The sequence below is a fragment of the Schistocerca nitens genome, chromosome 3 (genome assembly GCF_023898315.1).
Source record: "Schistocerca nitens isolate TAMUIC-IGC-003100 chromosome 3, iqSchNite1.1, whole genome shotgun sequence".
Classification (NCBI taxonomy): domain Eukaryota; kingdom Metazoa; phylum Arthropoda; class Insecta; order Orthoptera; family Acrididae; genus Schistocerca; species Schistocerca nitens.
The window spans coordinates 934515839-934540175 of NC_064616.1; the positions used below are offsets into that span (position 1 = coordinate 934515839).

The following is a 24337-nucleotide window of genomic DNA, read 5'->3' on the forward strand; positions in this document are numbered from 1 at the left end:
GAAAGGCTTTTCAACAGAAAATGCTATATACGCTTTCACTGATCAAATATTAAATGCTCTGAATAACTGAACATCACCCATTGGGATATTCAGTGATCTCTCAAAGGCTTTTGACTGTGTGAATCACGAAATTCTTGTAGACAAGCTGAAGTACTGTGATATGAGTGGGACGGTGTACAACTGCTTCAATTCATATTCAACTGGAAGAATGCAGAAGGTTGAAATTAACAGTACAGATAGTCTGCAGAAATGAGCACACTTCTCCATCTGGGAAGATATCAAAACGGTGTGCCACAGGGCTCAGTCTTGGGTCCCTTATTGTTCTTATAGACTTTCCACTCTATATTCATGATGATGCAAAACTAGTTATTTCTGCTGATGATACAAGTATAGCAATGACACCCAACAAACAAGAATTAGCTGAGGAAATTGTAAATAATGTCTTTCAGAAAATTATTAAGTTGTTCTCTGGAAATGGACTCTCTCTAAATTTTGGAACAAAAAAGCAGTATATACAGTTCTGTACAGTAAATGGCATAACACCATTGATTAAACACAAACACACACACACACACACACACACACACACACACACACACACACACTTTGAACAGGAGTCCATTACCCAGGCTGAATATTCAAAATTTCTGGGTGTATGCATTGTAAGAAACTGAACTGGAAGAAACACATTAATGATCTGCTGAAACGTTCATGTTCAGCTACTTACACTATTAGAGTTATTGCAAATTTTGGTGATAAACATATCAATAAATTAGCCTACTATGCCCATTTTCATTCACAGCTTTCATCTGGCATCATATTGTGGAGTTATTCGTCATTAACAGAAAAAAATAGTCATTGCACAAAAGCGCGTAATCGGAATAATAGAAGCAGTCTTCCCAAGACCACCTTGCAGACATTTATTTAAAAAACTTGGGACATTCGCAGTACATTTGCAATACATATATTCACATATGAAATTTGTTATTAATGACCCATCCCAATTCAAAAATAACAGCAGAGTGCGTAGCTACAACACTAAAAGAAAGGATTATCTTCACTATTTTGGGTTAAATCCAACTTTGGCACAGAAAGGGTGAATTATGCTGCCACAAAAATCTTTGGTCATCTACCAAATAGCATTAAAATTCTGACAATATCCAACCAGCATTCAAAAACAAAATAGTTTCTGAATGACAACTCCTCCTACTCAATAGACAAATTTTTTGATATGAGGCAGGACAAAAAATTATACTGTGTAAAGGAAACTTGTGTTCAGCTGACACATTCCACGTCTTTATGAAATGTCTTATTCATGATCTATGGAACAAGTTTGAATGTAATGTAACTTTTCCGACAAACAAATATTTAAGGCAAAGCAAGTTGTCTTATCGTACATTGCTTTCACCTTCTGACGACAATGGCAAAACTCCACCCCTTTCACTGCCATTCACTCCTCTAATGTTGCGGATTCCCCACATATCTGCCTTCCATACGTATAGCTGGCAACCACGGTATTTCAGCTTTGTTCTGGAGTTCTAAGCATCTAAGTCTTCATCAAGTCTGAACATGTGCTCTGTTGTGAAATATTGAACAATGGAATGGAAAGGGTGACCACAGTGGGGGAAACTGATACTGGACAACTTTTTCTGAATCACACAAGAACAGAACGATGCGAGTACATTTACCTTTTTAAAAAAAAGGAAGCATACAAAAAGGTAGAAACATCACACTTACGTGGAAAAGTGATAGCTGCCCATCTCAAGTGAGCTGATAATGGTTGACAACTCATTCTCGTGAAACATCTTTCAGTTTCAAAATGCCACTGCTACTTATATGGCTTCCGCAGAGAAATACACAAAATTTTTTATCAGGTTAGAGTTATAAAAATTAAACTGTTCTAAAAAGAAAAATGTGGTCACTACTTTGGATGCACCATAATAGAACCATTTCACCAATAAGTGACTAGGCAAATACTTACAGTCAGTATCATAATTAGTGTACAAGAAAATTTTACAATCGCCCAAAAGCTGAGACAAACAAATCACATTATCCATTTGGCGGTGCAATTGAAACAATAATGCAAGATGTCTATATTTTTCTTGAAAACAGTGATGATGAAAGAAAGAAAATTTTCCTTACCTGAATTAATGGACCAAATCAAACATGATTCTCTTTCTGGCAGTAAAGGTTCATTTTCTCAAGAAACATGTATGCAATAAAGTAGTAACATTGACTGTGAAAAACCAAAAGCCTGCTGTGTGTTTTCAAAACATAGTCTACAAAATTTTGACTAATAGTTGGTATAAACAGATGTTGCTATCTGAACGAGATGGAACATGATGCACCGTTCAGACAGCAGCTGCTGTAACTGTTGAACATACAGGGTAAGATGAAACACCCATTTTATTTTGTGAACAGTTCCAGATGTCAAAATGATGTTTTTGGCAAATGACAGAATGGCAAGTTCATAAAAGCGGTCACAACCTCTCAGAATGAACGCCACCTTAAGAAGCTACCTGATTGACAAAAGAAAGTAAAACACCCAGAAGTCAGTCATAGACGTCAATGTAACTTTGTATATGTACACATCACTGGAGGGTATGTAAATGATTAGAGTTTTAAATCTCTCACGTAACTAGAACTTTCACCAGAGTGCATTAGTGTAGTTCATGTTTAAGGTTGTTACAGAGCATGGTGGGGTATATATAAAGGAAATGAACAGTGTCCAATATTGAGTGATCACTGATGGATATGTGGGTCTCCATTTGGCTAGCTGGTGGATTTGTCCAACATTCAGCTTTGTGGGGCATTTAGATAAGGCAGTGGCACCATGTTGGACTATATGGGAATGTGAGGTCAAGCATACTCATGACCAAGGTTCCTGTCGACAACATTGGACCACCACATGGGGACGACTTCCATACTGTGCACCAAGCACATCATAACCCCCTTCACATCTGCACCTGGCACCTGAGAACAAATAATGGACTCCCTGCGACACTGTGTCATCCACCACCATTGTTTGGAAACTAGCAACAGCTGGACTAGGGAATTATAGTTCCATGCATTGGCTGCCATTTACACAACACAACACAAAAAGCTGCCTTTGGGATGGTGCCATGATTGGGAAGCATGGAATGCTGATGAGTGGCACTGCACTGTGTTCAGTGATGAATTGTTGTTCTGCTCTATCCTGAATGACCATCATTGACAAGTATGGTGGCAACTTGGTGGAAGATCCAGTTTTCTATTGGTTTGGAAAGGCAGAGCAGTGTTAATCCTGGTGCCATGGTTTGGGGAACCATCGGGTACGACTTAAGCTCACAGTTTATGGTGATTGAAGGAATTCTGATGGCACAACATCATAGACATTGTGCGTTCTTGTGTGTTAACCTCTCGTGCAACAGTATTGCGGTGCCATTTTTCAACAGACAGTGATCATCCACACGACACACGTGTCTGTGAACCTATCTGTACGATTCTGAGGTAATCCCATGGCTCAAAGCATCACCAGATTTGTCCTCGACAGAACATGGTTGGGAACAGTTTGGATGCCAGCTCCATCCCAGTGCCAGTATCCAGGATATTTACAACGGTTGTGGGTCAGCTTGCCTTAGGAGAGGACACCCTTCCCAATCAGACAGTGCATATGCTTGCAAGCCACACGAAATTCAACGTCGTACTGATAAGTGGGCTCATTGTGCCAAATTCTTTGTAAATTTGATTCACATTTGTAATCACTGAAATGATATTACATACTCTCTCATACTGTAAAGTCTGGTTTCATTACCTTCTCCCCTTCTGGGTGGTTCACTATTTTTGACAGGCAATGTAGAAATATCAACAGAAACAGTCTGAAAAGCTTGTAAGGGTGTTGCAGGGGAGATTGTACAGAGGGATAACTGTTAAGAAAAAAAATTTGATATGTTGCACCGTTTCAGAATTGTTTAGCATTGAAGTCAGCCAATCAGATCACTGAGCATGCAAATTCAAGCACTTGCACAGCCAAAAATGCAGTAATGCACAGACATCTGTGGGTCTGTTAAGTTACCATTTGTTGAAATGCTCATTATCAGTTACAATGTGCCTTTTTCAAAAGTGACACATTTAAGCTGCTTGAGCAAAAGCTATGTTTGTTTGTTTTGAGGAAATGAAACAAAAAAACGTGTTTGGCAATAGCACTTGATGACCTGATCGGCTAACTTGATTGCTAAATAACTCTGAAACGGTGCAAAATATAATATTTTTTCTTAACAATTATTTCTCAGCAAAATCTCCCCTGCAACATTCTTAAAAACTTTTTGGTGTCTTTCTGACCAGCCTGTATAGGCAGTCTAGAGGAAGAAGTGGGAGGTCTGTTTCTTGAAACTTGGAATAGTATCCAGCTGGCACACCAGCTCGGTCTCAAGTCTACATTGCTTAATATGGAATGGAAGCAGGTGACATGGATGGTCTCATTACTGCATTGTTGATGAACAACTGTCATTGCCAAACTCTAAGTGACGCAATACCAATCCACATTAGAAGATTGCTGACATTGTAGTGCAGAACAATCCAGTCAGCAGCCTCCCACCAATGCTGTGAATGGGATTGAACAGGCCTAACACCAACATAAATAAGCATCTGTAACTTACACAAGAAAAATGAGTTTGTCAGAGATTTGTTCTGAGAGTCATTTTTTATGCTATTACAATCAACAGCATTATGCCCACTGCAGAGGCACATGGCCTCAAGTCACTATATGCAGACCATTTCTATGAACACTACAGCTCTACTTTGGATGTGATTAATCAATTATAAAGCAGTAGAAGAACAATGTGTTCATATGCCTTGGTAGTATCATGGAGGAACCAGACAGCATCAAGTTTACTGTACAGTTGGTCTTCAGCCAACAAGTGTGTGGTAGCCTATCATCTCTTTACCAAACAGAAGACCAAAAAGCAGTAACACTAACAATTTATTACCTAAGTAGAGTTTAGGATGGGGATGTACAGTCTTAAGCCTGCAGAAATGCACAACAGGATTGCAGGAGGCGAGAAATTAAACAAATTCTTCCAGTCTAAGTCTTGAGCCTTTTAAATGACATGTAATAGTGCCAACTGAAGCAGAGTTGTAGTGTTTATAGAAACTGTCTACATACAGTGACAGAGGCTGTATGCCTATACAGTGGGACAATGCCACTGATTGTAATAGCATAAGTAGTGAATCTCAGAATAAATCCCTGATGTACTCATTTTTCTTGTATATTTTGGGTTCTGAGGGTTACTCCAATTAAAATGCATACAGCCAAAGATAGAAACTGCTGTACATGAACATTGGAAAGCTGTACTGAAATCCTCATTTGGAGTCCAGATAGTAATACCAACAAATTTGTCTCTTAATAATTTCTGTAAATCAAAGAATGCAGCAATTAAATGGTGACTCTACATGAATGCATTTTGGACTGTACATTGCAACTGAAGCAATGGAACAGTGGCAGACTAGAGCTCATGGAAGTCATTTCGAAGAGCAATGGATCTGAGGCACCAGCTGCAATGGCTACTTTGGCATGTACAGTTGTTTCCAAGCTTAATCAGGGGAATTAAAATATGATTTCTGCTACTTCCCATATTATGCTAAAACGTTCAGGAAGGGCCATTCCACGTGAAAACATTCAGGAATTTTAGGAAATGACACCCATCGTCACGCAAATCCTTGAAATTTTGGGTAGTGGAAGTTTACCTTGTAATATTCACATTTCCAGATTTTTTTAGTGAAAGAGGAAGGTTTATATCTTTATAGTCATGCTTCTTGTAGTGAATACCTATCATCTACATCCCAGAGAAAATTGTAAATAATTTCTTTTAAACAAAATCCATGCATGAACATTATAATTTTTTAAGGTATCGTCCCCTCATAGATACCTTTGAAAAATTTACAATATTATTAAAATATTCCATTATGTCACATAAAAAGAATCAATTTGTAGAAATAATGTGAAGTGTGAAAAACAACTATACTGTAAAAGAAATATTGAAGTTGCTAATTCATGACTACTGTGTCACCACTGAATTTCCCTAGGAAAAATATCATATGTGAGAACACAGTTTTATTGCCACTACATGTATTGTTTCATCCAGTTCCTTTGTTTTGAGTTGTGTTCACTGAGCATGTAGTTCTGAGCTCTTGTACCGAGTTGTACCCAGAGTCAATTATTGGTTATAAATACAACTGTTGCAATTTTTAACTATTCATTCCAAAACAAAAGTCAGTCCCCTAATGTTACAATAATAATCTGAAATATATTTGTAATGAAACACTGGGATGGAATTATTTTTCATTATTTAATTACTTTTTAGGTTACACTAATCATCTTTTGAATTATTTATGACAAATGTTAGTTTTATGACTGAAGCAGTATGGAAAGTACAAGTAGGCAGTGTTTTCTTGGACAGTGTCTGCAAGATATGTGACATTGTCCTGACTGTGTGAATGAACTGACCAGTAATAAACAAGAACTTTTATTGTGGCGAAGCAGAAGTCATTCATACTGTGATTTAGGTCTTTCATGTGTGTGTATTAAACACAAAGACAGGTACCTGTGCAGATTCTCTCTACATAAGAAAATTTGCTGTGATCCCTTCAAGCACCATAGATGATCTGTTTCATCTGGATTGCATGAAATTAGTTTAGAAAAGGCAAAGACCTTCAAAATGAGAGGCTTTAGTGTTATTCCTGGGGAGAAAATGTGCCCAACCTGTATCAAATTTATTAATGAAAAACAAGCAACTGATTACTCATCACCAAACTATATAAATGACAGTAATGTGAAGGTGCAGACTCCTGAAAAATCTGTGCTCAATACTAACTTAACTAGCTTAGAAGTATCTCTTGCAAAGCTGCATTCAGTTGCTCACCACAGTTGGAGAGCAGCAGCCAAATGAAAATTGCAGTCAGCAGCTGGGGCTCTAAAATTTCACATACATAACAAGTTGAGCTGGCTGCTGATGCAAGCACTATCCCTGACAGTGATTTAACAGAACTGGAATAAAAGGCAAAACATCGTGATGAACTCATGGACAAAATTAAACAGAAAATTGAAAAAGCAAATAATCGTGAAAAAAATCAGTTACTTAGTCTTGTGCCGCCAACTTGGTCTAGACAGAAAGTCAGTTCCAAATTTCAGGTTTCTGTATATTTGTTATGACAAGCAAAAGCTTTTTTAATGGAAAAGGGTATTTTATTGATGGCTGAGCAGAAAAGAGGGAGAGATATTGCCTCATGATACAGTGCAAAAAGTAAAGAGTTTTTATTTGGATGATATAGTGGGAATTAGTGAAGTTCGGTGGCAGGAGGAACAAGACTTTTGGTCAGGTGAATGCAGGGTTATAAACATAAAGTCAAAAAGGGGTAATGCAGGAGTAGGTTTAATAATGAATAAAAAAATAGGAATGAGGGTAAGCTACTACAAACAGCATAGTGAACGCATTATTATAGCCAAGATAGACACGAAGCCCACGTCTACTACAGTAGTACAAGTTTATATGCCAACTAGCTCTGCAGGTAATGAAGAAATTGATGGAATGTATGATGAGATAAAATAAATTATTCAGATAGTGAAGGGAGACGAAAATTTAATAGTCATGGGTCACTGGAATTCGAGAGTAGGAAAAGGGAAAGAAGGAAACATAGCAGGTGAATATGGATTGGGGGTAAGATATGAAAGAGGAAGCCGTCTGGTAGAATTTTGCATACAGCATAACTTAATCATAGCTAACACTTGGTTCGAAAACCATAAAAGAAGGTTGTATATGTGGAAGAATCCTGGAGATACTAGAAGGCATCAGATAGAGTATATAATGGTAAGACAGAGATTTAGGAACCTGGTTTTAAATTGTAAGACATTTCCAAGGGCAGATGTGGACTCTGACCACAATCAATTGGCTATGAAATGTAGATTAAAATTGAAGAAATTGCCAAAAGGTAGGAATTTAAGGAGATGGGACATGTATAAACTGACTAAACCACAGGTTGTACAGAGTTTCAGGGAGAGCATAGAGGAACAATTCACAGGAATGGGGAAAAGAAATACAGTAGAAGAAGAATGGGTAGCTCTAAGGGATGAAGTAGTGAAGGCAGCAGAGGATCAAGTAGGTAAAAAGACGAGGGCTAGTAGAAATCCTTGGGTAACATAAGAAATATTGAATTTAATTGATGAAAGGAGAAAATATAAAAATTAAATAAATGAATCAGGCAAAAAGGAATACAAACGTCACAAAAATGAGATCGACGGGAAGTGCAAAATGGCTAAGCAGGGATGGCTAGAAGACAAAATGTAAGGATGTAGAGGCTTTTCTCACTAGGGGTAAGATAGATACTGCCTACAGGAAAATTAAAGAGACCTTTGGAGAAAAGAGAACCACTTGCATGAATATCAAGAACTCAGATGGAAACCCAGTTCTAAGCAAAGAAGGGAAAGCAGAAAGGTGGAAGGAGTATATAGAGGGTCTATGCAAGGGCGATGTACTTGAGGACAATATTATGGAAAAGGAAGAGGATGTAGATGAAGATGAAATGGGAGATACGATACTGCGTGAAGAGTTTGACAGAGCACTGAAAGACCAAAGTCGAAACAAGGCCCCGGGAGTAGATAACATTCCATTAGAACTGCTGACAGCCTTGGGAGAGCCAGTCCTGACAAAACTCTTCCATCTGGTGAGCAAGATGTATGAGACAGGCGAAATACCCTCAGACTTCAAGAAGAATATAATAATTCCAATTCCAAAGAAAGCAGGTGTTGACAGATGTGAAAATTATCGAACTATCAGTTTAATAAGTCACAGCTGCAAAATACTAACACGAATTCTTTACACACAAATGGAAAAACTAATAGAAACCGACCTCAGGGAAGATCAGTTTGGATTCCAGAAAAATATTGGAGCACGTGAGGCAACACTGACCCTACGACTTATCTTAGAAGCTAGATTAAGGAAAGGCAAATCTACGTTTCTAGCATTTGTAGACTTAGAGAAAGCTTTTGACAATGTTGACTGGAACACTCTCTTTCAAATTCTGAAGGTGGCAGGGGTAAAATACAGGGAGCGAAAGGCTATTTACAATTTGTATAGAAACCAAATGGCAGTTATAAGAGTCGAGGGGCATGAAAGGGAAGCAGTGGTTGGGAAGGGAGTGAGGCAGGGTTGTAGCCTCTCCCCGATGTTATTCAATCTGTATATTGAGCAAGCAGTAAAGGACACAAAAGAAAAATTCGGAGTAGGTATTAAAATCCATGGAGAAGAAATAAAAACTTTGAGGTTCGACGATGGCATTGTAATTCTGTCAGACAGTAAAGGACTTGGAAGAGCAGTTGAACGGAATGGACAGTGTCTTGAAAGGAGGGTATAAGATAAACATCAACAAAAGCAAAACGAGGATAATGGAATGTAGTCGAATTAAGTCGGGTTATGCTGAGGGAATTAGATTAGGAAATGAGACACTTAAAGTAGTAAAGGAGTTCTGCTATTTGGGGAGCTAAATAACTGATGATGGTCGAAGTAGAGAGGATATCAAATGTAGACTGGCAATGGCAAGGAAAGCGTTTCTGAAGAAGAGAAATTTGTTAACATCGAGTATAGATTTAAGTGTCAGGAAGTCGTTTCTGAAAGTATTTGTATGGAGTGTAGCCATGTATGGAAGTGAAACATGGACGATAAATAGTTTAGACAAGAAGAGAATAGAAGCTTTCGAAATGTGATGCTACAGAAGAATGCTGAAGATTAGATGTGTGTATCACATAACTAATGAGGAGGTATTGAATAGGATTGGGGAGATGAGGAGTTTGTGGCACAACTTGACTAGAAGAAGGGATCGATTGGTAGGACATGTTCTGAGGCATCAAGGGATCACCAACTTAGCATTGGAGGGCAGCGTGGAGGGTAAAAATCGTAGAGGGAGACCAAGAGATGACTACACCAAGCAGATTCAGAAGGATGTGGGTTGCAGTAGGCACTGGGAGTTGAAGAAGCTTGCATAGGATAGAGTAGCATGGAGAGCTGCATCAAACCAGTCTCAGGACTGAAGACCACAACAACAACATTTAGATGATGAAAACACAAGAATAATACCTGGGAAAAAAGACAAAGTGAGCACCAGCAAAAATACCTATGAACAAAAGCGTCTTGTTTTAAGTAATTTAACTGAACTGTATTCCTCTATTTAAAAAAAAAAAAAAAAAAAAAAAAAAAAAAGGGTATCCTGAAGACAAAATTTGCTTCTCTTAGACCAAAACAATGTATACGTGCAGGATCATCAGGAACACACACCGCACGTGCGTGCATTTACCACCAAAACATTAAATTTCTTCTAAATTCCATTTCTATTAAAGAAACATACCAAGATCTAACTAAAATAATAAATATGATATAAATAACAGAGCCGGTATGCTTCGTCTATGTGAAAAATGCCCCACCAGTTCATTGCTTCAAACTCACTTAGAAAATGAAGTAGAAGACTATGATACAGATGAGACGGTTCAGTACAGTCAATGGGTATCAACTAATAATAGAATGACTTTAAGTGTTCGAACCACTTCTCTATCAGAATTCTGTGACACACTAACTACGAAAATTGATAAACTTAGTCCACAGACTTTTATTTCTCAATCACAAGCTGATTATCTGAAAATTAGGATGGAAACACTTTATGCAGGATCAGAGTTAATTTTAATGGATTTCGGTGATTTTTTTTTTTTTTTTTTTTTTTTTTTTTTTTTTTTTTTGTTCGTTCGTTCAAGATGAAGTACAGGGGTACCATTGGAACAATGGCAGCTGCACTCTTCACACTGTCCATATATATTACAAAAAGGACAACCAGTTGCATGCAAAAAGTATTTGTACTGTTTCTGATTTTTTTAAAGTGTGAATTTCCAGAAATTCATCTTGCATATGTTGAATAGTTCACTGATATAAAAATTGAAAGAATTTCAGAAATATTTGCTACCATGAACACGACTTCAACATAGAGTGCAGCTGGTCCTTTTTTGCTACCAGCCATGGCAAATCTCCCTGTGATGGTATTGGTGGCACTGTTAAAGGACTTATCATGAAAACAAGTTTGCAAAGAGTTTATAAAGATCAAATACTTACAGCTTCACAGGTATTTGAATTCTGTCGTGAGAACAAGGCATTTCAGTTCTCTTTGTTTCAAAAGATGAAATGATACAAGTCTGACATCTTTGTCAGCACTTCGCAAGTGCAAAAACAATTCCTGGAACACGATCTATTCATCACATTGTACCAATATCATCAACCAAAGTTGGAGCAAAAAGTCTGAGATGTGATACGGATTTTAGTATCATGCACGATTTCTCAGATGCACTTCCACCACTAATGCAAGAATGCACTGTGAAGCCCAACCGCTACGTTGCATGTGCGTATGACTCTTCTGGGATTTGGGAATTGCTGAGAAGGTGAAGGAAGAGATGTTACAGTAAGGTTCATGCATCCTCATGGACCATCCCCATCCTTCTATTGGTCTGATAATGATGTTTCTTTGTATTCTATGTGAAGTTATCACCACAGCAATAGGCCGTATTTATTCTCTGAGCAAAGAGTCCTCGAAGTTGGTGGAAGAAAAGTTGTTCTCATACAAAAAATATTATCTAAGCATCAAAGTGTCTTGTCACGTGTGTAATTCCGAATCAACTTTAATTCAGATTGCAGCACCAGCATTTTGTGCGGTGTTGACAACATTGGCTTTTGACAAAATGCTTAAACATTATAAACAGAATGCCATGTATTTTTACATTGAGTTAATTTGGTTATCACAGAGGTAAGAAAGTGTTCATATGTCATAATGTACAAGTTGCCCTATATTTTATAATGTGTAGTTTTGTTTCATATATTGCAATATTTGTTCAATCTGGATATTGTTATGTGTACTGATGTTAATGTCTCTTGGGTAGTAATTGTATTTCTCTCCATATATATATATTTTCCCTAGTGCCATTCATTTCTCAAAAGTGATTTTGTGAGTGATGAGACTTTATTATTTGTAGATCACTTTCAAATTTTTTTTATGTTTTCCAGAGAGAGAGAGAGAGAGAGAGAGAGAGAGAGAGAGAGAGAGAGAGAGAGAGAGAGAGAGGGGGGGGGGGGGGCGGGCAATTGTCCAAAATAGTTTTTCTAGTTTTCAGAAACTACATGTCCATAAGGATATTCAGGAAAAAACTGTCAGCATACCACTTTTTGTCTAAAAACTGCACCCAATTCCCAAATTTTTACAGTTTGCTTTGATGTAACGCATTACATAAAACTTTCAACAACTGCTACCAAGAGAATGTATATAAAGCACTAAAAATTGGTGAAAGTTCATGATTTTAGATACAAAATCAGTACACAAAATCTCAGTTCACAACTAGATAATGGGTGTCATGGCCTGGATGACTTGACATGGAATGACCTGGAGGATTTCTGTGATACAGCCGATGAGGTGTCACAGTTCAGACTATGGCTTCCACATAGAGAAGGGTAGTAGTTCACTCCTTCAACGGCAATGAGTCTCCATGTTGCATGCAATGCCTCTTTTGCTGTTCAGGAGATCCTCATTCTTTGTTACAGCATTAACATGGCATCTTTTGCCTCTCCAAGAAATTTTAATATTTTTCCTACACATACACTGGTTAAAGAATGGTTGCTTGAATTCATACCGTTGCCCTGCTCTCTCTACATTCTCATTAATTTTACATTGGCATTCTGATCTTGCTGCTAACAAGGCTGAGGTTCTCAGCACAGCCACATGCCTGCCAGCAATTATGGAGTGGTACTTATCACTCTGCTAATGGATACCTTGTGTTTATAGTTGTCCTGGGGACTTTGGTATACGTGCATCACTGACTGGATGGATTTTGCTAATTATGTTGTTCATCCCTTGATGCAGTGAGTATCTTCACATTCAACCACAGTCAGTCAGCTTTACAGTGTACAGTTCATCAGGGATGCTTTCTTCAAAGCACTGTCCTGTCTTGGAGATGTATCCAAACTGAGTAATGGTCACTAGAGTGCAGATCATCCACCAATTTCCAATGAGCAGTGCGAGAGGAAGCTGAGTGCCATAAGGAAAGACATGGCAAAAAATGATCCCCAGAGCCCTGATGAAGTGCATGCTCTGAGCTATGTTAAAGAAGGCACAGAGCTTCCAAAACCAAGACCCTCCTGACAGCTAGACCCAGAGGGCAGTTGGTAGTGACACACCAGAACACATTATTGTGTTAAAATCTTCATGGGTGGAATGGGCAAGAGAGCTGTGAGCTGAGATTGTGAAGAGCTTCATTATCTGGGACAACATGGAGTACCAAGTAAAGGCAATATATTGCCACCTGATCTGGCCCCTGTATTACAGCAGCAACTGCTTGCAAGTCGGTACGTGGTGGAGGGACAAGTTGTCTAGCTTGTTATTTATGAAGATGGTAACACTACTCCCAGTCATCCTTTCTGCTGAGACACATCAGATACGAGGCAAACTGCATTCCACCCTATCACTATATCACTTGCCTAGCCTCCTTCCTCTATCACCAACTTGCATGGGAACATCATAGTTATAACACTCCACACTGAAAGTTTTGTTGCAATCTGGCGAGAGTTCCATCTCCATGTGGCCACATTTGAAAGTTTGAGCTACCTGGTGAGGCAGCCATTGCCTGGGGTCCCAGTAACCTGTAGTGGGGGAGGGGGGGGGCAATGAACATACTCCACAGCATACAAGGGGACCAAATCAGCCTGTGCTGTCAGGTGCTGAAAGTTTAACAGTACACAGCAACTTCCACCCCCTCCCCCCTCCCTCCGAACTAGCCTCCTCCAATGCCCACTGAGCACAACCATTCACACTTTCAGATAACGGGGGCTTTGATGTACAGCTGATGGCGTTTGCACCATAGAGGGTTATCCTCTGCATATAGCCCACACTGCTGCGAAATTTAGAAACACATTATAATAAGACCAGATAGAAGGCCACAGCAATTTTAAACAAAAATAATTATGGTTACATTTTAATTGAATTGCAAGGGTTGTCATTGTCAGTAATGTCTTAACTTGGGAATCCCACTTTGAGTGAGATTGGCCACATTTCAGTCAGCTCTTAAAATGGGCAGAAGCTATGGCAAGCCTCTTCTAGCCACCACCTCTACAGGGGTTGTGTGTGTGAATTAAGGTGAATCCTACAGAATGCAATATATGCATGCAGACTGAATGCACAGTAGACAACAATGAGCGGTATGAGCACACACGCCACTAACTTAACTTAGGAAGTTAGAAACCATGATATGTACACAATGTGTGTGATCCTATGTACTAATACAGGTTGTCTCAAAAGAAAGTTTATATCTGAACAGCTCTCTGTGCACACACAACAAATCGGCACAGTGTGGGGCGTACATTCATTACTTGTTTGACCTTTAAGAATCCAGCTGACACTAGTGCTTCTCAGGAGCAGGCTGCTCATTCTGTGTACGACAGTTTCAAAGAAACGTTGACACAGTGACTGTAGCACAGAAGAATTTTTGCAGTGATTGTGGATTGCATACTGTAAATGACACACTTAAGTGCTCCCCTCATCCCGAAATGGATCAAATGTTTGAGGAGATTGTTCAGAACTGGCCAAACCGAAATCTGGGTGACCAAGGTCACCAAGAATGGGCAAATCCATGGAGAGTGTAAATCAGTCAGTCTGTGACGATCCTAAGCTCTCCATTTGTAAGCGAGCGCATTCTTTATATTTGCGTAAATCATCATTGCAATGAATTCTGCACAAAGACCTTAAATTGCACCCTTACATAATCCAAAGTCTCAGGATGCCAGGCATAGGCTGTAGTTTATTGTTGATGCGACTGAGTGCCCTTTATTTATCATCATCATCATGTTTCCTGACGAGCTACATTTTCATCTGAATTGTCACGTCAATAAGAAAAATTGCTGCTGCTAGAGTGCAACGAATCTAAACAGAAGCATGAGAAATCCCTTCATCGGTCAAAAGTTACTGCATGGGCTGTGACATTGGCTTGAGGAATAATCAGCCTGACTTTTTCAAGAACAAGAGCAGTCATGCAGCCTCAGTGAATTCAGAACGTTATGTGACGAAGTTAAATGACTTTTTGGTACTTGAATTGCAAAACTGTACTGGTTATTACCAAAGAACATGGTTTCAGCAAGACAGAGACACAAAAAACATGTCCAATGGGTCTAGACTGGAAGTTTGTGAAATTTTCCCTCGCAAATTGATCTCCAGGAGGGTGACATACATTGCTGCCCCCCCCCCCCCCCCCAATCCAAATTTGAGCTCTATGGATTTTCTTTCTTATGAGGATATCTCATATCTAAAGCGTATGTCAGTAACCTGATCCTCTGGAGCAACTGAAACAAAATATCCATAGTAAAGTGGCAGCCATCCCAGTGTCTACATGCTGAGTCGCCATGCAAAATTTTGTTCATCATTTAAATCAGTGGCCTAGGCATGCTGAATTGTATTTAAGGGTATACGGAATGAGTTTTTCAATGAAAAAAATCTATTTTTGGGTAAATGCATTTTCGAAAAATTTAGACTCTCCTGTTTAATACCATGTATAAAATATTTGGATGACGTTAATAGAACTATTTTAAATAATTTTTTAAAATAATTTTGACACACAATGTTCCGCACCTTGTATATGAGACGTGAAATATACCTGATATAGACAGCCTTGCCAGAGATATAATTGAGCACAAGAGAGTTAGCTTTTCTGTTGGCTACACTGCTAGACAGTTGACAATAGATTCTGCACCATTTGTATTGTTTCCTTTGTGAGTACATCCAGAGTACATCCATGTCATTGTTGTGAAAGTCGTATGTGGAGAAGTCATTGAGTTTTCTTTCCTTCAACATGCCAAGACCTAGTCTGAAGGTATTTAGAAAGCGTGTACATTGGCGCAAGAAAGTAAAGTGCACTAAAAATTCGTTTGATTCAGTATCTGATGTCCCAGTAGCGACTAACCTCAACACTGGTAGTGATACATTGAGTGATGCTGCTGCCACTACACCGGAAAGTGCTTCAAGAAGAAAACTAGCTGGAATTGAAGAAGAATACAAGAAACTAAATGCTGGGACTACAAAATATGAGGTAATTAATGTCTCTCTATTATCAGACGTTTTGGAGAACAATGTGTGCTGCAAACAATGTGGAAAATGTGGTGTTTAATTGAAAACAAACTTACATGTAGGACTTGCTTGTGAATTAGAGTTGATGTGCAGTTATTGCAGATACAGGTAAACTATACGATATAAACATTAGACTGGTTTATGGATTACGGTGTATAGGAAAGGGCAGGGCTACAGGTGCCATGTTGTGTGGTGTGATGAACCTCCCTCCTCCACCTTCAAAATTTAACAAACACATAATTGCAATAGGTTCTGCTGTAGAAGATGTGGCACAGGAAAACATGAAAGATGCTGTTGAGGAAGCAGTTGTTGAAAATAATAATAGCAGAGACTTGTCCATAGCTTTTGATGGAAGCTGGTAGAAGACAGGCCACACATCTTTGAATGGTGTAGTAACAGCTACAAGTGTGGACACTGGTAAGGTAGTTGATGTGGCAATACTTTCCAAGCATTGCAGATGCAAGGAGAAAATGAAAACTAAACACGAAGAGGAGTGCATGGCAAATTACTATGGGTCAAGTGGTGGTATGGAAGTTGCTGGTGTAAGAAGTATTTATCAACGCTCAGTAAAATGGTACAACGTTAGATACATAAATTATCTTGGAGATGGTGACTCAAAGGCTTTCAAAGAAACTGAGGAACTGAGACCCTATGGTAACGATGTGAAAATTTCCAAACTGGAGTGTGTTGGCCATGTTCAGAAAAGGATGGGATCAAGACTTCGATGGCTCAAGGCTAGCATGAAAGGCAAGAAATTGAGCAATGGAAAAACTTTAGATGGGAAAAATAGACTGACAGATGCTACAATAGATCATATTCAGAAGTGCTATGGTCTAGCAATAAGACAGAATACAGCAGATGCAGAATTAATGAGAAGAGCAGTCTGGGCTCTGTTTTTTCATGCAGCTTCAAACAATGAGAATCCCCAACATGGGCTATGTCCAAAAGGAGACGATAGTTAATGCAAGTACAACAGAGGCAAGGTAACTAAGAAACAATACAATCACCCTCATCATCTGCCACCTGCCATAATGGATGAAATAAAATCAATATTCCGAGACCTCGCAGATATTAGTCTACTAAAGAAATGTCTTCATGGCCAGACTCAAAATCCAAATGAGTGTGTGAACCATGTGATAGGAACGGCTCAGGTCTTCAGATAATGCCATGAAAGTATCTTCAAAGATGGCTAGACAGCATAACAGAGCCATCAAGAGGAAGCTGTTGGACGATTCTGATGATACAAGCTATGGAGCAGGCTTGTACTGAAGTAAAAACTTTGAAGCTAATTTCCCGTAACTTTAGTTTTTTTGTGTATAAGGCACATTTTCTCACGGCCTATTTATAGTAGAAAGATGAAATTTTCTGTAGTTGTTCCTTAAGACCTTCTAATATATCTGAATTAAAAGATATGTGGAATTATTTTGTATTAATGGATGTAAATTTTAAAATGCTTGTTAAAATGTAGAACTTTAACATTTACAAAAAATAAAATATCTGAAAAACTATACATTATTTTTTCAAAATTAATAATTCAGCATAAAAGCAGAACATATCTCTGCGTTCTGTGAAAAAATCAAGAGTATCGTCCAAATAACAAATGAGAAAATGTTCCTAACTTTTAGCTCAATTTAACATTGTAAGCATAGGGCGTTCCGTATACCCTTAAATGACATTATTTTGAAGAAGTTAATTCCTAAACTGTATATTTCAATTATAATTAAAGATTTTGTCAATGGACTTCAACCTCCATTTTATTATGACGCAACAAATACCAACTCTATTTTGAGACACCCTGTATACTCTTGGTATATTACCACGTTTGTGAATTGTCAGGCTATCTTCAGCCCCCTATCTTCCACACATGCATCACTTTAGTGGTTATGACCTACACAGATTTCAAATTCATGAAGTTAGAAATTGCATTCATTAACGCTGACCACTTGTTCTCATTCAAACTCCATACCTGCTGATGATCTAGAAGTGATACACTGTTCTCTCACCAATGACAATAGCTAGCAGACAGTGATGAACAACTACTTATCATTTGTTTTGCTGCTCAAATAATAAATCTTATCTACTACTTTTTACCTCATATTTCCTAATTTACTTCCTTCAAAATTACCTCATTTAATTCCACTGCACTTTGTTGATGTTTCAACTTATAGCACCTTGTCAAGGCTATCCATTCTGTTAACTGTTTTCCCAATTCCTTTGCCATCTATAATGGAATTACATTGTAACTGACAACCTTCAAAGTTATTATATCTTATTGCTGAACATTAATTTCCTTTCCACATTTGTCCTTCAGTTCCTTTGCTGCTCACTCAATGAACATATTGAATAACATCATGGACAGGCTAGATTTCTACCTTACACCCTTCTAAAACTACTGCCCCCCCCCCCCCCTTTTTTTCCTTCACATCCTCCGACTCTTACAGCTGCAGTTTGGGTTTCTGCACAAGTTGCATATAACCTTTCACTCCCTGTATTTCATCCCTGCCACCTTTGGAACTTTTACGAGCGTATTCAAGTCAACTCTGCTAAAAGCTTTCTCTAAACCCACAAAATGTTATAAATTTAGGTTTGCCTTTCTTCGACCTATCTTCTAAAATAAGTTGTACGGTTAGTATTGTCTTGCTTGTTCCTCCATTTCCTTGGAACCAGAAGGTTGACTTCTACCAATTTTTCCATTCTCCTGCAAATAATCTGAATATTTTTCAACAATGACAAATTAAACTGATGGTGCAGTAAAACACCTGTCAGCATCTGTCTTCTTTGGAATATTAATTATTACGTTCTTCTTGAAAGTCTGAAGGTATTTAACCCATCTCTCATATCTTGCTTATCAAATGGAATAGTTTTGTGATGGTATGTTCTCCCAATGATCTCAGTAATTCTGAGGGAATATCTTCTTCTCCAGCTGCCATGTTTTGACTTAGGTCTTTCAGCACTATGCCAAATTAATCTGATAGTATATCATTCATCTCCTTTTCATCGACTACCTCTTTCCTTTCCATAAAATTTTCTTCGTGTTTGTTTCTTTAGTATAGCCCTTCTGTATGTTTCTTACACCTTTCATCCTCCCCTTCTTGGCTTGGTACTGGCTTGCCATTTAATATTGTAACACTCATTGACTTGCTTCTCTTTTCTCCAAAGGTTTCTTTATTTTTCCCATAGGTAGCATCTATATTTCCCACAGTCATACACATTTCTACAGGCTTGCATTTTTTTCCTCTGGCCATTCCTGATTAGCCATTTTACACTTTCTGTCAATCTAATTAAGATGCATGTACTCTTTTATGCCTGCTTCATTTGCTGCATTTATGTTTTCTCCTTTCAACAATTAAATTCAGTACCTTGTGTGACACACAAGGATTTCTACTAGAACCCGTAATTTTTGTCTATTTGACCTGTTGCCTTCACTTTGTCATCTCTCAAATCTACTCATTTGTTCTCTATGGCATTCCCTTTCCTTGTGTCAGTGAATCATTGACTAATACTACTTCTGAAACTCTCAACAACCTCTGGTTCTTTTACTTGTCCTGGTCTCATCTCATTAATTTCCTGTTTTTCTGCCATTTCTTCAACTTTAATTTGCAGTTCATAACCATCAAATTACAGTTAGGGTCTACAGTTGCCCCTGGAAATGTTTTGCACTTTAAGATCTGATTTTGAAATCTCTATCTTGCCATTATGTCACCTATCAAAAACTTCGTTGTCTCGGTTTTTTTTTTTCCTTCTATGCACACAACATTCTTTCATGCTTCATAAAGCAAGTGTCTGCTATGATTTAACTAAACTCTATGCAGAATTCTATCAGGCAGCTTCCCTTTTCATCCCCCCCCCCCCCCCCCAATGTTCTCACACTAATTTTCCTTCTCTTCCTTTTCATACTACAGATGGGCTACACTTTTCTAAAATTCTCCCAATAAACTGAAGACTACCGATTGCCTCCTCTACTACCAACCTTGCGTCCTTATTCCATTTCATATCACTTAGCAACATTATGTTTACATATTTGATCATCTTGACTGCATCAAGCAACACACCACCAGTACAGAGTTTTGCACAAGTGATGCTTTTGAAGTCCATGCCGATTTGTAGAGAGAAGCTCTTCTGGCTCACAGAAATTTATTATATTCTAACTTAGAATATGCTTAACAATTCTGCTGTGACCAGATGTTAACGATATTTGTCTGTAATTTTGCTGGATCCATTCTTTTACCCTTCTTAAGTACAAGAGTCACGAGCACTTTTTTCCAGTTACTTGGGACTTTTTGCTGTGTGAGAGATTAGCAATAAATGCAAGCTAAGTAAGGGACCAATGCCTACAGATAAATGAAACATGTAGCAGTGAAGAGACCAATGCATGTAATTTTTTAGTACTACCACAGAGGAACACTGTCTAAAGATCCTTCACAAACTTCAAAGAATTTCGGGTTACATGCAAAGGCTGCTCGCAGCACAAAATTTAGTGTTCATTGAAGCTGAGACAGTAACTGAAATTTAGGTAGCTAAGCAAAAGCAGAAACTCTTACACAGTTTTCTAATGTTCCTTCACAAAGAAAAAAACCAGGAGTAACATCACAATTTAATTCTCATACCATTGAAAAGATGAGCGAAATAGACATCAGTATCAGTGGTGTCGAGAAACAGCTGAAGTCCTTAGAATTGCAAAAAGCACCAGAGCCCGAAGGAATCCCTATCAGATTCTATACTGAACTCACAGCGGAGTCTGCCATTCTTTCAACGATAATTTATTGCAGATCTCTCAAACAAAATACCATGCCCCATAGTTTTAAGATAGTATAGGTCGCACACATATACAGAATGGTACAAAAAGTTATCCACAAAACCACTGTCCACAACCCTTGTCATCGATTAGTTGTAGAACGGAACACATTCTGAGCTGAAATATAACAAAGTATCTCTAACAGAATGACTTCATCCATGCCAATCAGCATGCATTCTGAAATCACTAATCACGTGAAACGTAACTCGCATTTTCCTCACATGACGTACTTAAAGCTTGTGATCTAGTCAGTCAAGCATATGCAGTATTTCTTGATCTCATAAAAGCATTTGACTCAGTGTCACATCTACACTTATTACTGTACGAGGTATCATGTGAAATTAGTAACTAGCAGGGGTGGAGGCTTGCACGCAGGCAAAATGAAAGTGAAGGGTGTGAATGCAGGCAAAAGGCAAGGGGCATGCAAGTAGGCAAAAAATTTTTAACTAATAAAACAAGTAACTGTTAAATTCAATCCAACCCTCCCTTAATTTATCGACATATTCAACAGAGATGCTAACACAAATAATTTTTTGAATATCTCATATTTATGTGTAGTTTCCTTTTTGCTTTGCTGCTCATGTACGAAACATGGAAACATACAGTTGGAGCTCCATGTAGTATAAAGGCTATTATTCTGCAGGAATGAAGCCAATGTTCAGAAAAAACAGAACACCTTGAATGACTAGAGATAGGATGTTCATATTCACAGGATTTGTACATTAGTATGTTCTGCACAAATGATTGGCATTTCAGTCACCTCGATTCAGTAAATGTTCTGTTGCCTAGTAGGTACAGGATCTGCCATGGGTCCTAATAACTTGGTTCAAATGGCTCTGAGCACTATGCGACTTAACGTCCGAGGTCATCAGTCACCTAGAACTTATAACTAATTAAACCTAACTAACCTAGGGATATCACACACATCCATGCCCGAGGCAGGATTCGAACATGCGACCGTAGCGATCACTCGGTTCCAGACAGCAGCGCCTAGAACCGCACGGCCACTCCGGCCGGCTCTAATAACTTGTTCCATGTGTGATGGCATCAACGCGTATAAGACACGAAAGGTGTCCTTTGGTATAGCCATTCATGCTGCATTCACCCGGTTTCAAAGTTCATCTGTGGTGGTTGGCACTGGGTCGTAGCAGTGCACCCTTTTGTTTCACCAAATCCCGCACATTTTCGATTGGTGAAAAGTCTGGTAATATAGTGGGCCAGGGCAAAAGGCTAACATTCTGAGACATTAAGAAGCCATGTGTTTGTGGAACCACATGTGGTCAGGAATTGTCTTGGTGAAAAATGACATATGGTGTGTTGTGCAGGAAGGCTAAGGCTATGGGTCGCATGGCGACATTCACAAAGGACACACTGGTCACAGTGCCCTGGACAAACACAAACTGTGATGTGTGGTTGTATCAAACAGCACCCCACACCATAAGGCGTTGAGTTGGCACTTTATGTCTTTTGCGAATGCATTCACTGTGATCCCGCTCCCCATCTGTAGTGAACTAAAATGCGAGCAGCATTTTCGAACAAACAGAACTTGGAGTCGTCCAAAAACACTATCTGATGCCTTTCCTGTTCCCAGTGACATTGATCCTTACACCATTGCCATCTAGCATGTTTCTGCACGTACGTCAAAGATAGCTGGAGAAGTGGATGACGTGCATGTAATGTATCCCGTAATAAACGGTGACAGACTGTCACACCAGATAGTGCAAGATGTATTACACTGTTTTGCCAGAGCCAAGGAGAATGCAGATCTGCCCTGCAATGCCATTCAGATGAGGGGTTGATCTGAGTGGTGCGACACAACCCATCTCGTCATGTTCTACTGTCTTCTGCGAACCATTCTGCACACACACATTGCAATACTGAAACACTATCACACACGAGCAGCAATTTCCTGGATAGCTGCATCACATTCTCATGCTAACAATGCGCCCTTCACTTATTTGATGGTATGGTTTGTGCATACATCTACAAGGTATCCTGTACGTCTGCTCTTGCGACACTGATCCATTACCTTCAGTTTATAGCAACAACGAGAGCCAGAGGCACATTTTAGCATTAGGTGGTGTTACACTACAATATCAATGTTGACCTGGAACCCTCATGCCGACACAGTTCAAATGCTAATCATTTCTGCAGAACATAGTAATGTACATGCCCTGTGAATATGGACAACGTATCTCTAATCATTCAAGGTGTTCTGTTTTTTTATGTTAATGTATCAAGACTGAGTACTATAGACTTCTGTATGGTAAGAAGTTATTATGCAGGTGATTTAATCAAAATGACTGGCTGATGTTCTTTATCAGTGTGCACAGTCACTGGAGTGATACGGAAGTTTGTTAATGTCTCTGGTGGATAACACACACACTTGCAATGAGCTTACCACAGAATACGTTTGAAAGGCCCGTCAGTGCCATTTTTGTTTTATTTCACACAGATAGACAGCATTCATTATTTCACTTCTGGATAGCAATTCTGACCAAAATTCCTCTTCTGCGCAGAACAAAGCACAAATAGTTTTCTACACACGGTTCATGTGATTCTCATCCACCAGGTAGCCTTATGTGTTCTGTGTATGCACAAACCACTTTGCCACCCTTGTCCACGAGCGCGAGTCTGGGGAGTATGGTTACATATTCTACAGCCCTGCTGCCCGACTGCCCTTGCATCAATGGTTTGTCCTGTTACCTGCAGGCATCCAACTGCCTGTGGATGGCCACTATAGCTAAAACAGCCTGCCCTATGTATTCAAGAATTATCACAGACGTAACCTCAAAGCTATGTTTTTAGGGTGCTACTGGCAATATCACATGTAATCAGGACATGCAATCTATTGCATAGAATATTCTCAACCCAAACACACACACACACACACACACACACACACACACACAACACACACACACACACACACTTTTTGCCAATGTGAGAACTTACAGATAATTTGACTACAATATATGGAGCAAGCATAGTACTGAACTTTGGAGCTGACTTATTTCTCTAAGACAAGAATTTTTTTGTTACCGAAGGTAACAATGAAGCCAAATAGAGAAATAAAATCGTTTACTCACTGCGGAGAGCACCTTTCCCAAAGGCCGGAAACACAAATGCCTTTGAGTTGTGCAGTGAGGTCACTGAAAACATAAAACACACAGTTTGAGTACAAAAATCCCATGCAGGTAGACACGAAACTGAAACAATAATATTCAGGCTTAATCAGAAATAATGGATAACATTTATCAAATTTTGGAATGAGAGGTAGGAAGGAATGTGGGTATGGGGAGCAGAATGAATGAGTGTGATGAGAATTGGGAGGTGGGGAGGGGGCAGTGAATTACGACAATGTAGGGATTGTGT

General features: G+C 38.9%; 1 protein-coding gene across 4 annotated transcripts in view; it reads right to left on the minus strand.

Moving 5' to 3' along the window:
• LOC126249005 (mucin-5AC-like) overlaps positions 1-24337 on the minus strand; it is a 206507-nt gene that overhangs the window by 11417 nt on the left and 170753 nt on the right. For 3 of the 4 annotated variants that reach the window (XM_049950592.1, XM_049950593.1, XM_049950590.1), the window contains exon 8: positions 24052-24091. In XM_049950592.1, coding sequence (XP_049806549.1) covers positions 24052-24091 — 40 coding nt within the window. Of the gene's footprint in view, positions 1-24051; positions 24115-24337 lie in introns of all 4 variants that reach the window. The other variant, XR_007545584.1, reaches the window with a different exon arrangement.